This window comes from Alosa pseudoharengus, unplaced genomic scaffold, assembly GCF_046254945.1.
Source record: "Alosa pseudoharengus isolate Yale_2024_CS ecotype anadromous, Long Island Sound unplaced genomic scaffold, YU_APseudo_1.1 YU_APseudo_1.1_scf_10, whole genome shotgun sequence".
NCBI lineage: Eukaryota > Metazoa > Chordata > Actinopteri > Clupeiformes > Clupeidae > Alosa > Alosa pseudoharengus.
The window spans coordinates 37,798,392-37,812,120 of NW_027468565.1; the positions used below are offsets into that span (position 1 = coordinate 37,798,392).

A 13,729-nucleotide genomic window follows, 5' to 3' on the forward strand; every position below is an offset into this window, starting at 1 on the left:
GGCATTCAAGAAGCAGGTCATCATGTTAAACTTTCGTTTTCAATCTTGAAGCAGGAAGAAAACTCTGATTACAAGAGTAGCCAAACAGGTAGACAGATGCCATTCCAGGGTGTGAAGATGGCTGAGAAACAGCAGGTTGTCGAGAAGTATCTGTGCTGCCATGTTTGCTCTGAGACATTTAAGGATCCTGTCTCTCTTCACTGTAATCACAGCTTTTGTCAGACATGTCTGTCTAAATTCTGGGGAAAAGCAAAGAATAAGAACTGTCCTGTCTGTAAGAGAAAGTCATCAATGGAGGATCCGGCGATTCATTTCTCCTTGAAAGAATTGGCGGACTCCTTCGCTGGACGCCCTAAACTGGATAAAAACCCAGACGAGGGGAAGGAGGTGGTGTGCAGTAAACACACTAAAACACCAGCGTGGTTCTGTGTGGACGAGGACAGGGCTGTGTGTGACGACTGCCAAAACCCACCAAAGCACTCTGGACACAACGTCATACGCTTAGAGGAGGCCGTACAGGACATTAAGGTAAGACAGCTAAAAGGGTTAATAAAAAAAACAGCATTTCTAATAGGTGGTGATAGCCTACAGCATTAGTTACCATACCGGTGTATGGCACTGACCTACAGCCTTAACACAGAAACAAATCATGATTTGTTTCTGTGTTAAGGCTGTAGGTCAGTGCCATACACCGGTATGGTAACTGGTCAAATGAATCAAGAATAGACACTGTATTCTCTAATAACTGTGTTATTGCAACCAAAACATATGTCTGAGGTGATTTCTGAGGCCTCTGCTATATCAGTGAACTATTTAATGTTTCATACATATGGAGAATTAAAAATGAAAAGGAAAATAGTTTGAAAGCACAATCCAGTACAGAGCTTCCTTTACAAATATTATTCAACAATGGCCAACTGCAAGTTTTCTGAGGGCTGTAAGTTAATACTAAATATGGAAAATGTATGGAATTTTAAAAATGGAAAATGTGTAGGAACCCTGGAAGCAGAGATAAAAACAGGTTAAGTTTTTAGTTTTTCTTGTCCGTTAAACTTTCCCCATTTTTGTTCACTTCCTTGGAGTAGACTGGTGCTGTAGTCTGACACGTGTTTTAAATGAAGATTGTGAGAGTTATTGCTTTCTTTTTGATGAGTGGATTTATTAACAAAATTAAATAAACATAAACTGCAAAAAGAAAGAGTCTGCAGTACAGATCAAAGTTCCAAATTCCATTCAAGTTTGGTTATAATCACGTGTTGCTGCATCACCTTAAATAGGTAATTCTCCCGCTTCCTATAGAGGGAGACTAAGGCAGTAGATACAGCACACTAGCACAAAACATAATATGGGACAATTGATTAAAATATAATTTCAATTTAAATATAATATTCCAATTTAGGAGCTCTAATTATAATCTGAAATAATTGAATGAATGGCTCCTACAATAAGTGCACAAAAGTATGTGCCTATTAAATGCTGTGTTGCAACCAACAATATAGCATATCATATGGTATGTATGTTCGAGACAATGAATTATACACCTACACAGTTTCTGTTGTTTTAATGTTGAAGAGAAACCTCACAACAAATACAAATAGAGTATTAATTATCAAAGCATTTATTTTTGTGTTAGGAGAAAATGCAGAAAAGTCTGAAAAAATGCACAGATACTGAAAAGGTTTATAAAGACATGGTGCAGCATACAAAAGTGAGTATTTTACACATTTACACTCATAAACACTTAAAATCTATTGCTTTCTAACATTACATTCATAAATATGTTTATCACTGTGTACAGAGCCAGCTAGCTGCTACAGAGAGAAGCATAAAGGAGGTATTTGAGCAGCTCCATCAGTTCCTGAGAGAGGAAGAGGAGGCCAGACTGACTGCACTGAGGGAGGAAGAGGAGCAGAAGGGGAAGATGATTGGCAGTGAAATAAAGACGCTTCAGGAGCAGATTCAGACTTTAAAGGACTCAATTCAGCACATGGAAAATGACCTGAAGCAGGACAGCGTGCCCTTTCTCAAGGTCATTGTAATGCTGTCGTTGTTTATCCATATAATGATGCAATCACCTACTCTACTCATATGCAGTATACTATATTATTCTGATCAATATTTGTGTTTTATATTGTAGGGATACCAGAGCACAAAGAGCAGGTAAGTTATCATGACTCCTCATGACTCTTCTTCTCTGCTGTCAGTTGTTCTGTCTGTTGACTGAGTTCTGTGTGATTGCAGAGCCCAGTGCACACTACGGGACCCACCGCTGCTATCAGGGGCTCTGATAGATGTAGCCAAGCACCTGGGCAACCTCAAGTACAGAGTCTGTGAGAAGATGGTGGAGACTGTAGAGTACTGTAAGTACTTGTAGCAGGCCTGATCTTGAGGACCTCAGTGTGTGTGCAGAAATAGTCTGGTGGCGGCAATATCAGTAATTTTGTTGAATACAGTTGTTAAAGGTGTATTTTTAGTTCAAAACGTTCAAAATGGCCTATAGTAACAGATGTGAAGAAATTACCATTTTGATTTAACTCACTCATGGTTTAACTTGTGCTTAGTGTGTGAGACAAAATCATAAACTAAATAAATGTGCTAAGTGAGACTTAAATATTAGATAAGGTTATGTTTTTGACTTCTCAATTCTTTATACATAAATATAGCCATAAAGGCTGCTAAAATTCAAACAAAGCTAACACTCATTAATCAATACTCAATGATATTTTTTACAGACCCTGTAATCCTGGACGTCAGTACCGCAAGTCGCTACCACTTTATTTCTGCTGACCTGACAAATGTAAGAGAGATGAAAACCAATCAGCACCAGCTGGACAACCCAGAGCGCTTTATGACTTATCTAATGGTGCTGGGCTCTGAGGGCTTCACCTCAGGAAAGCACTGCTGGGAGGTGCAGGTGGGGGACAGGAGCAAGTGGAGTTTGGGTGTAGCCAAGGAGTCTGTGGAGAGGAAGGGAGAGACACGCTTAAATCCAAAATATGGGTTCTGGGCTGTAAAGAAGACTAATGATGAATATAGAGCACCTCCTGAGACCCTCTCCCTGAAGGCTAAACCTCAGAGGGTCAGAGTGCAGCTGGACTATGAGAGAGGAGAAGTGTCCTTCTACGACCCCTGTGACATGTCCCACATTTACACGTACAAGGACTCTTTTAAGGACAAGTTGTTCCCATTTTTTTGTACTGAGACTGATACAAGTGAAGAGAGTCTTCAGATCTGCCCTTTAAAGGTATCCCTAAAAGTGAAAAATCTTTGAATTAGTGTTCAATGTGCAAAGCTTCATTTAATCTTGTTAAACAATCTGTACTTGGTAGGATGCTAGCAGCTGTACTTTGTGATGAGTTTTCTCATTCTGGAGACTGGACTATTTAACTAAGCAATGACCAAGCGTAAACTTTACATCCAGCTACAGCTACTAAATGTAACTTCAGCCAGTTGCTCCATTGCCCACATGGACCTGTCTTCATCCACACAGAACAATCTGGGTGTTTTAGTGGCCCACACCACAACACTGTGTTCATCTAAATCATCATTCAGTTTGAGTTGTTCTGTGAACATGTCAGCAAATTCCTTCAAGGAGAAATGTACACCCATGTACATACCGGTACATGTTTTCCAAGATTATTTTCTCTTGCATAGAAGGCAGTGCACATTTACAACAGGAACATTTCTTTATTGATAAAATTGACACAACAAAAGTGTTTCAGAGCATTATATATTGATAATATGGTGCATTACTAGGTTGAAACATGTGAAATTGCTTTCAATGTATCTCAGTTCATTTTCTCACTGAAATATCACAAAGTGAATGTGTTTGGTGAAAACCAGGCTAATCCAGTAGGCTACACCTCAGTTTAGTAGTTTTAGGCTTAAACTTGAACATTGAAATTAGTCTGGAAATGGAACCAACTCAGTTACATTTAATCAAAATAGAAAATATAGATAATATATATTGCACAAGGACACATCCTCAGTGATGTTTAGCTTACTGGGGTCATCAGATGTTTAGGGTCTTCCGTCAATCACACTCTTACCCAGGTGACCCAGCCATGGGTTGATTAAGCAACAGTGCAATCCTCTCCTGATCCACATCTGCTCTGAAGCAATCTTATGATTTCTCTGGACTAATGAAACAAAGTCATGATATGGATGTGTTGGGTCAACTATAATGATTTTTGCAGAACAATCAGAACAATGGTTTGATTATGTTTACTGCAACTTCGTTACTGTAAATGGACTTGATATACATTTACAAATTCACTGCATAAATCACACACCCCTCTCTTGGTTTCTGATATTGAATGTTTCATTTTGACTTTGACATATTTCTAACAACTACACAGAGAGAGAGAGAGAGAAAGTGTGTGTGTGTGGAGGGGATCTTTATAAGATGATGTTTAGGTCACAATAGGCATTAACTGATTATGTTTTTCTCAACTTATTGCCTGTGGCTAGCCTGACGAGCCAGACCCACATTAAAATTAAAATTACATTTGCTACCGCTAGGGTGCCTCTAGATTTCTAGGCTAGCCTGTGGCATGACATGATGCTCATTCTGGGTCATAATGATCAATTTTGAAGAGTGGTGCTATTTTTTTATGCACTGTGGCGCATATTTCACCTGCTATAGATATCCATGTTGAGTTTCCCTTTCTTTTCTAGTGAAAGAGAAAAATGGACAAATAGACCATTTCAGGGTCCAGGTTAGATCGGTATCAGATTCAGGGCCTAGATATGAATATATGTATTCATAGTAAAAATTATGTCTCTGATCACTTCTTCTGTCTTGGCCAATGGCCATCTATCAAAACCTTATGGCATCTAGAACCTGATTAGGGTTCTGTGCTGCATAATCCTATGGAGGATATGCCCTTACTTTATATATTTATGTGAGTTAATTTACAAAGGTAAAAGTAAATTACACATCACTCTCACTCTTTTTGATATATTATCTGTTTTATAAATAGGTGACATAAGATATCTAGATAGTACACAACAATCCAAGTACAGACACTTTGCCAGCAAAACCATGCCACATTAGGCTTAATATAAGAGGGAGTTTGAGCTGTATACACTTCATGAAAGCAGGAAACATGACCTCATATTCCCTACATCCCTAGAATAGATCTGACCTTAGTACAGTTGCTCAGTAGGATAAGAAACTCTGTGGAAAAACAACAGCAACAATGAGCGCTGGGAGAATACAGCTGCCACAGGCTCAGCACTGAATTCAGTCTCAGGGATTCTAAGATTATCATATTCAGTCTAGATTTGACCCAGAGCATGTGCAAGCCCACAGTGCCCCCTGCAGGTCATATGGGACATGAACATACACAACATGTCTCTCAGGCTGCACTCAAACTTTCCTGTCCTGTTGCCTTTTTCTATCCACTTTCCCCTTGACCTCAGTGTAAAACATCATGAAGATGAATTCATAAGGACTTAGGAAAAGACAACCACTGTGTAAAGAGAATCCGACTCCCTGTGCACTCACTAGAAGGTGGGTTTTAATGACTTGGCACAGGGCATTGTGGTGTCACTCACTTTTCTTTTCAAAGGATGCTTCAGTAGTTTGCCCTATGCTAAAGGAGATTTGAAAGGAAGCATTCAAGCACCTTTCCTAAGTACTTAGAGGAAAAACAGCTCTTATCACTAAATATTACTGGGACATTTCACTTAGGGAACAGTGTCAGAAACCAGTAAGCATGCTATCATTTTCATTTCACTGAGATACTAGTCTGGCATCTGACACAAAGGGTGCTGGGCCAATCAGTGACGAGAGGGTATGACGCTATAGTTTCAAAATCAATGTAGCTGTGGGAAATGGTAGTAAACGTCTGCAAACATAAACAAACATACATTATTTCCTGACTACTGATGCCGATTATTATCAGTTTGCAAAGGTTAATCAAAGTAGGAAGTAATGTTTGGAATCCCTGATCAATGTGATTGGTTAGGTTGGTCCCTTACAATGCTAGAGCTAGAAATGTTTCCCAATCATGAGAGGCCAGACTTTCTTCACAAAGTCAAACAAAGTAGTGAGTCTGGAAACCAGTCTGGTAGAGAGACTGTGTGGGGTAGAGAGGCTGTGTGGGGTAGAGAGGCTGTGTGGGGATGAGATCAGTCTGGGCTCATGTAACGTGACTCTGGGCCAGACATGGCTCTGAGCTGGCGCTGATCCACTGCTGCTGTTCCTGCAGAACTGCATACGGTTCTGATGGGTTGTCCTCTGTGGGCCTGGGTGATACAACCACAAATATGTCAGGACAATAAACACTTTTGTATGCAAAGTGCAGCCTTTTTTCTCCTGTCATAGATGCCAGGACAATCCCATAAACCTCTGTTTTGTGATAAACCTCATACTGTGTTGACGTCAAATACCCTTTTAATCAAAGAAACAGCTTTTAATAAATTATTATGACATTTTAAATACAGAATGTTTGTTACAAACTCTTCATAATTTCACATACAATCAATGTAATCTATTTAACATATTCATTAAAATACATATTGTACAGTTTGGTGTGAAAGAGAAGATCTGGTCCATGATTCATGTATTCCCTCAATATAAATTCCCTCATTCCCTTATATAATATCAGTGAAATAATATAAAGCACAATATAATCTCAATGGTTAAAACATGGTAATGCTAAGAGATAAAAGGATATGACCATGTGACACGAGACATATATGCTATTTTTAACCATACAAAGTGTACTTTCTGAGGCTATTATTTACTACCCGATTCATCTACAGTACTTACTCAGTGATAGTCCTTTTTCTTCTTGTTGTATGGTGACCTCTCCGTTTGTTGTGATGAATTGATCTCTCCTGATCCTCAGCGACTACTCCAAGGTTTCCTTTTCTCTTGAAGAAATGAGTAAATCTAGTGGACCTGGAGCTTTTCATGGATCCAGCATCAGAACTGGCAGACTCATATCCAGAGCTCACGGATGAAGAGCTGGATGTCGACCCCAGAGATACAGAACTGACGTCTGATCGGAGAGATGCCTGAGGCGCTCTGAATGAGGATGTTTCAGATCTGTTCTCAGCACTCACTGAGAAAAAAATGAGATATCTGATGATAGGAATGTAAGAAAATCAGTGAGTAATGAATTTTACTGTTGAAAAACATGTATGGTAGTGGGAGGTACTGCAGGTGCATACAGGTTTGATTAGTCTAGTGTCACAAGTCAAATGAAGATATATTATAACAAAAGGATAGACACAGGCCCACCATCCATGGTGCAGAATAAATAAGCCCCATAATACTGGACTGGTATTAAGAGAGGGTTTATGTGCTTGAACACTACCCTGTGCTGTATACTGTACCAATGATATTTTGCCTGCTCAAATTCAGATTTAATCTTTATAGGACAAGTAACTATAGGCTAGCAGCTTTGAATAATGTAAAGGTGACATCTGTTAAACTTACCTCATCAAGACCTTTCTGAAAGTAAAAGAGAGTTAATAGTTAGTATCAAATTAATAATACACCCAAAGCTGAAAACCCTTGACAGGAGGGGACATGAGCTGTCAGACCAATTTGACTGCACAGACTATGTGATGGTATACACAATAAAAGCAGTCGTTGTGTTTGTGTGAAAGGGACTGTATATCTTGTCACTATTCCTCTAACTATTTGTGTGGAAATAGGCTGGACTAGTCCACTTAAATCTTTCCACATTGTTAAAAAAATTGTTCAGAGTACAGTATATAATCCTCATATAATCCTTAGCATTTAGCAGACAATTTTATCCAAAGCGAATTACAAGGGCCATTCTCATCAGAGCAACTCGATGGGTGCAAACAACCTGCAATTTATAACAATACAAATCGACAAAACACTTGCAAATAGATAAAACACAAGCAACTTAAGAAAACATGTTTATCAATTTGACAACAACAAAAAGTGCATAGCCTACAGTACCTGTCACCATCATCCTGCAGGCGGACTAAACCATTTTACACTTTAGCAAGGGTAAGTGTAACCTTAGAAGGTCTTCACTATTTTTTATATACAAAATTCAGTCAGTCAACCAACCAGTTATTAAGCAAATACACTTTACAAATTACCTTTACATTTTGTCTTAAACATTCCCTATGGCATTTCATTTGGAAATGAAAATATTCAGGAAAAATAAAATATATTCCAGACTTTTCAAGGGCCCTCTTCCCCTATAATCAGTCCCCCCCTACCCCCCCCCCCCCCCCCCCCCCCAGTCTGACACCTCTCTGTGTGTTAGGGTTCTTGTGGAAGTGATAGTGGTCTCACCTGACTCCCTGGAGAGATCCAGCAGTAATAGGTCAGATATATGACCACAGGTACCCACCAGATAGGAACCCAATACCTACACACAAACAAATCCACAGTTGCAGAAGATTTCAAGTTTAAATAGCATCCGTAATCAAGAGCCATCTACTGGGCAGAAATGGTAAAGCATATATCTTTTAAGGAAACTATAAATAACATTACTGTATATAACAAATTCTACAGAGACAGATGTAAATGACTTGTGGACAAAAATATGATGGAGATATGAAAGACAGTCAAGAAGGACTTCATTTTGGTAAACTTTCGCTTTTGATTTTGGAGCAGGAAGTAATCTCAGATTAAAGAGTAGCCAAACAGGCAGTCAGACACCATTCCAGGGTGTGAAGATGGCTGAGAAACAGCAGGTTTTCCAGAGTTTGCTGCGTTGTTATGTTTGCTCTGAGACATTTAAGGACCCTGTCTCTCTTGGGTGTAATCACAGCTTTTGTAAGACATGTCTTACTAAATTCTGGGAACAAGTAAAGAACAAGAACTGTCCTATCTGTAAGAGAAGGTCATCTAAGAATGATCCAGCGATTAATTTCTCCTTGAAGGAACTGGCTGACTCCTTCGCTGGACGCCTTAAACTGGATAAAAACACAGACGAGGGGAAGGAGGTGGTGTGCAGTAAACACACTAAAACACCAGCGTGGTTCTGCGTGGACGAGGACAGGGCTGTGTGTGACGACTGCCAAAACCCCACACAGCACTCTGGACACAAAGTCATACCCTTAGAGGAGGCCGTACAGGACATGAAGGTAAGACAGCTAAAAGGATTAATAAATAAGACAACATTTTGAATAAGAGATCATATGGCATTAGGAATGTGGTAAAGATCACATGAGTAAAAGGAGCTAAATGAACTTTGAACAAAGATCTTTGAACATGTTTGCATGTTGTGATACAGATTTTCTTGGGATTCTGTAGTCTCTTTTATGCCCTACTGTATATCTTACAGAGATATTTGTCCAAAGGAAATTCTTTTACCTTACTTTTAAGACAAGGCAAATGAGGCAATTGAGAATGACAAAGTGTGTATGTATGGAACAGTATGGAATTAGATTTTAGAATTGTCCGGGCCTGGATAAGAAAAAAGAAAAGTAGTTGTGGAAAATATTTGTACTTCCGGACTACCGCAATGTATCTACAGTATATTGTTTTCTAAAATATAAAATTGGCAAAATGTTCACAAATGTGAGACCATAATGAGCTTGATATCATTGACTTTGAAAGAAGTAAGGCGAGTTGTGGGACAGTGTGATTTGTTGTGTTGAATCTAGGCTGTAGGCCAGTGCCCTACACCATTGTGTGTATGTACTGGCAAACTGGTATGGTAACTGGTCAAATATATCAAGAAATAGACACTGTATTCTCTAATAACTGTGCTATTGCAACCAAAACATATGTCTGAGGTGATTTCTGAGGCCTCTTCTAGCAGTGAACTATTGCATGTTTCATACATATGGAATTTAAAAAGAAAAAGAAAATTGATTGAAAGCACAGTCCAGTACAGAGCTTCCTTTACAAATATTATTCAACAATGGCCAATTGCAAGTTTTCTGAGGGCTATAAGTTAATACTAAATAAAGAGCCTGGTTGGATACAGATTTCAAATGGCGACATGTGTGCAGCTCAAGGTTTTACAGATGCAATATTCTGCAACGAAATAGCATACAGTATATAATTTATTTAGGTAATAAACATTTAGAGCCCTAATTTAAATGGGCAAAGTACAAAGTCAGTGAAGGAGCGAAGTGTCTCATGCATGAACTACATGTGGCTTAAGAGCATTGAGTTGATCCACTTATGTTTGTGCATAAAATTAGTTAAACAGTAAACTTTGCACTTGGCCCATGATTTAAATTAGGGCCTTTTTTATTGTGATGTCAAATAGGCAGAAAAATCTGCTGCAAAGTTTTGAAATTTGAGTATGGAAAAAGTATGGCATTTTGAAATGGAAAATGTGTAGGAACCCTGGAAGCAGAGATAAAAACAGCTATGTTTTTAGTTTTTCTTGTCCATCAAACTTTCCCCATTTTTGTTCATTTCCAGAGTAGACTGGTGCTGTACTCTGACACATGTTTTAAATGAAAATTGTGAGAGTTATTGCTTTCTTTTTGATGAGTGGATTTAGTAACAAAATTAAATAAACATAAACTGCAAAAAGAAAGAGTCTGCAGTACAGATCAAAGTTCCAAATTCCATTCAAGTTTGGTTATAATCACGTGTTGCTGCATCACCTTAAATAGGTAATTCTCCCGCTTCCTATAGAGGGAGACTAAGGCAGTAGATACAGCACACTAGCACAAAACATAATATGGGACAATTGATTCAAATATAATTTCAATTTAAATATAATATTCCAATTTAGGAGCTCTAATTATAATCCGAAATAATTGAATGAATGGCTACTACAATAAGTGCACAAAAGTAATACATACTTTGTTATTTGTTACCTATTTGAGTTATTGATAATACTGGTAATTATTGATATTGATAATTACTCTTTCACTGTAAAAGTGTGTGTGCCTAGTGGTACAAATACATTAAATGCTGTGTTGCAACCAACAATATAGCATAACATATGGTATGTATGTTCGAGACATTGAATTATACACCTACACAATTTCAGTTGTTTTAATGTTGAAGAGAAACCTCACAACAAATACAAATAGTATTAATTATCCAAGCATTTATTTTTGTGTCAGGGGAAACTGAAGTCAGACTTGGAGAAAATGCAGAAAAATCTGAAAAAATGCACAGATACTGAAAAGGTTCATAAGGACATGGTGCAGCATACAAAAGTAAGTATTTTACACATTTACACTCATAAACACTTAAAATCTATTGCTTTCTAACATTACATTTATAAATATGTTTATCACTGCGTACAGAGCCAGCTAGCTGCTACAGAGAGAAGCATAAAGGAGGTATTTGAGCAGCTCCATCAGTTCCTGAGAGAGGAAGAGGAGGCCAGACTGACTGCACTGAGGGAGGAAGAGGAGCAGAAGGGGAAGATGATTGGCAGAGAAATAAAGACGCTTCAGGAGCAGATTGAGACTTTAAAGGACTCAATTCAGCACATGGAAAATGACCTGAAGCAGGACAGCGTGCCCTTTCTCAAGGTCATTGTAATGCTGTCGTTGTTTATCCATATAATGATGCAATCACCTACTCTACTCATATGCAGTATACTATATTCTGTTGATCAATATTTGTGTTTTATATTGTAGGGATACCAGAGCACAAAGAGCAGGTAAGTCATCATGACTCCTCATGACTCTTCTTCTCTGCTGTCAGTTCTTCTGTTTGTTGACTGATTTCTGTGTGATTGCAGAGCCCAGTGTACACTACAGGACCCACCACTACTATCAGGGGCTCTGATAGATGTAGCCAAGCACCTGGGCAACCTCCAGTACAGAGTCTGTAAGAAGATGGTGGAGACTGTAGAGTACCGTAAGTACTTGTAGCAGGCCTGATGTTGAGGACTTCAATATGTGTGCAGAAATGGTTTGGTGGCAGCAATTTCAGTAATTTTGTTGAATACAGTTGTTAAAGGTGTATTTTTAGTTCAAAACGTTCAAAATGGCCTATAGCAACAGATGTGAAGAAATTACCATTTTGATTTCACTCACTCATGGTTTAACTTGTGCTTAGTGTGTGAGACAAAATCATAAACTAAGTAAATGTGCTAAGTGAGACTCAAAGATTAGATAAGGTTATGTTTTTGACTTCTCAATTCTTTACACACAAATATAGCCATAAATGCTGCTAAAATTCAAACAAAGCTAATACTCATTAATCGATACTGATACTGAATTATTTTTTTTACAGACCCTGTAATCCTTGACGCCAGTAACGCAAATCCCTGTCACATTTTGTCTGAGGACCTGACAAGTGTAACAGACATGAAAACCAAACAGCACCAGCTGAACAATCCAGAGCGCTTTATGAAGTATGGAATGGTGCTGGGCTCTGAGGGCTTCACCTCAGGAAAGCACTGCTGGGAGGTGCAGGTGGGGGACAGGAGCAAGTGGAATTTGGGTGTAGCCAAGGAGTCTGTGGAGAGGAAGGGAGAGGCAATCATAGGTCCATCATATGGGTTCTGGACAGTACGTAAGAGAAATGATGAATATAAAGCACCTCCTGAGACCCTGTCCCTGAAGACTACACCTCAGAGGGTCAGAGTGCAGCTGGACTATGAGAGAGGAGAAGTGTCCTTCTACGACCCCAGTGACATGTCCCACATTTACACGCACAAGGACACTTTCAAGGACAAGTTGTTTCCATATTTTTGTACTGAGACTGATACAAGTGAGAGTCTTCAGATCTGCCCTTTAAAGGTATCCCTAACAGTGAAAAAACTTTGAATTAGTGTTCAATGTGCAAAGCTTCATTTAATCTTATGAAACAATCTGTACTTGGTAGGATGCTAGCAGCTGTACTTTGCGATGAGTTTTCTCATTCTGGAGACTGGACTATTTAACTAAGCAATGGCCAAGCGTAAACTTTACATCCAGCCATGCCACCGCTACTAAAAGTAACTACAACCAGTTTGCTCACATGGACCTGTCTTCATCCACACAGAACAACACTACACCACAACACTGTGTTCATCTAAATCATCATTCAGTTTGAGTTGTTCTGTGAACATGTCAGCAAATTCCTTCAAGGAGAAATGTACACCCATGTACATACCGGTACATGTTTTCCAAGATTATTTTCTCTTGCATAGAAGGCAGTGCACATTTACAACAGGAACATTTCTTTATTGATAAAATTGACAAAAAAAGTGTTTGAGAACATTATATATTGATAATATGGTGCATTACTAGGTTGAAACACGTGAAATTGCTTTCAATGTATCTCAGTTCATTTTCTCACTGAAATATCACAAAGTGAATGGGTTTGGTGAAAACCAGGCTAATCCAGTACACCTCAGCTACACCTCAGTTTAGTAGTTTTAGGCTTAAACTTGAACATTGAAATTAGTCTGGAAATGGAACCAATTCAGTTACATTTAATCAAAATAGAAAATATAGATAATATATATTGCACAAGGACACATCCTCAGTGATATTTAGCTTACTGGGGTCATCAGAGGTTTAGGGTCTTCCGTCAATCACACTCTTACCCAGGTGACCCAGCCATGGGTTGATTAAGCAACAGTGCAATCCTCTCCTGATCCACATCTGCTCTGAAGCAATCTTATGATTTCTCTGGACTAATGAAACAAAGTCATGATATGGATGTGTAGGGTCAACTATAATGATTTTTGCCAGAACAATCAGAACAATGGTTTGATTATGTTTACTGCAACTTCGTTACTGTAAATGGACTTGATATACATTTACAAATTCACTGCATAAATCACACACCCCTCTCTTGGTTTCTGATATT

General features: G+C 38.6%; 2 protein-coding genes across 3 annotated transcripts; both read left to right on the forward strand.

Annotated features, from left to right (window-relative positions):
- LOC143107646 (E3 ubiquitin-protein ligase TRIM35-like) lies at nucleotides 1-4,507 on the forward strand. 2 transcript variants are annotated; one of them, XM_076271506.1, is made up of 6 exons: nucleotides 1-528; nucleotides 1,634-1,708; nucleotides 1,799-2,029; nucleotides 2,138-2,160; nucleotides 2,242-2,360; nucleotides 2,733-4,507. In XM_076271506.1, exons 1-6 carry the CDS (start codon nucleotides 97-99, stop codon nucleotides 3,269-3,271), a joined length of 1,419 nt encoding a protein of 472 aa, XP_076127621.1. In that variant the 5' UTR covers nucleotides 1-96; the 3' UTR covers nucleotides 3,272-4,507. The 2 variants fall into 2 exon arrangements, with proteins under 2 accessions (XP_076127621.1, XP_076127622.1); XM_076271507.1 differs by lacking the exon at nucleotides 1,634-1,708.
- Nucleotides 4,508-8,650: 4,143 nt separating this feature from the next.
- Nucleotides 8,651-13,712, forward strand: LOC143107672 (E3 ubiquitin-protein ligase TRIM35-like). The gene is made up of 6 exons (XM_076271508.1): nucleotides 8,651-9,087; nucleotides 11,038-11,133; nucleotides 11,224-11,454; nucleotides 11,563-11,585; nucleotides 11,667-11,785; nucleotides 12,164-13,712. Exons 1-6 carry the CDS (start codon nucleotides 8,677-8,679, stop codon nucleotides 12,697-12,699), a joined length of 1,416 nt encoding a protein of 471 aa, XP_076127623.1. The 5' UTR covers nucleotides 8,651-8,676; the 3' UTR covers nucleotides 12,700-13,712.
- The last annotated feature ends 17 nt before the right edge of the window (nucleotides 13,713-13,729 follow it).

Coding starts and splice junctions, on each gene's coding strand:
- LOC143107646 (XM_076271506.1), top strand. CDS start 97: ATGCCATTCCAGGGTGTGAAGATGGCTGAGAAACAGCAGGTTGTCGAG. Junction 529..1,633: donor AGGCCGTACAGGACATTAAG/GTAAGACAGCTA, acceptor TTTTTGTGTTAG/GAGAAAATGCAGAAAAGTCT. Junction 1,709..1,798: donor ACATGGTGCAGCATACAAAA/GTGAGTATTTTA, acceptor CACTGTGTACAG/AGCCAGCTAGCTGCTACAGA.
- LOC143107672 (XM_076271508.1), top strand. CDS start 8,677: ATGGCTGAGAAACAGCAGGTTTTCCAGAGTTTGCTGCGTTGTTATGTT. Junction 11,134..11,223: donor ACATGGTGCAGCATACAAAA/GTAAGTATTTTA, acceptor CACTGCGTACAG/AGCCAGCTAGCTGCTACAGA. Junction 11,586..11,666: donor TACCAGAGCACAAAGAGCAG/GTAAGTCATCAT, acceptor GTGTGATTGCAG/AGCCCAGTGTACACTACAGG.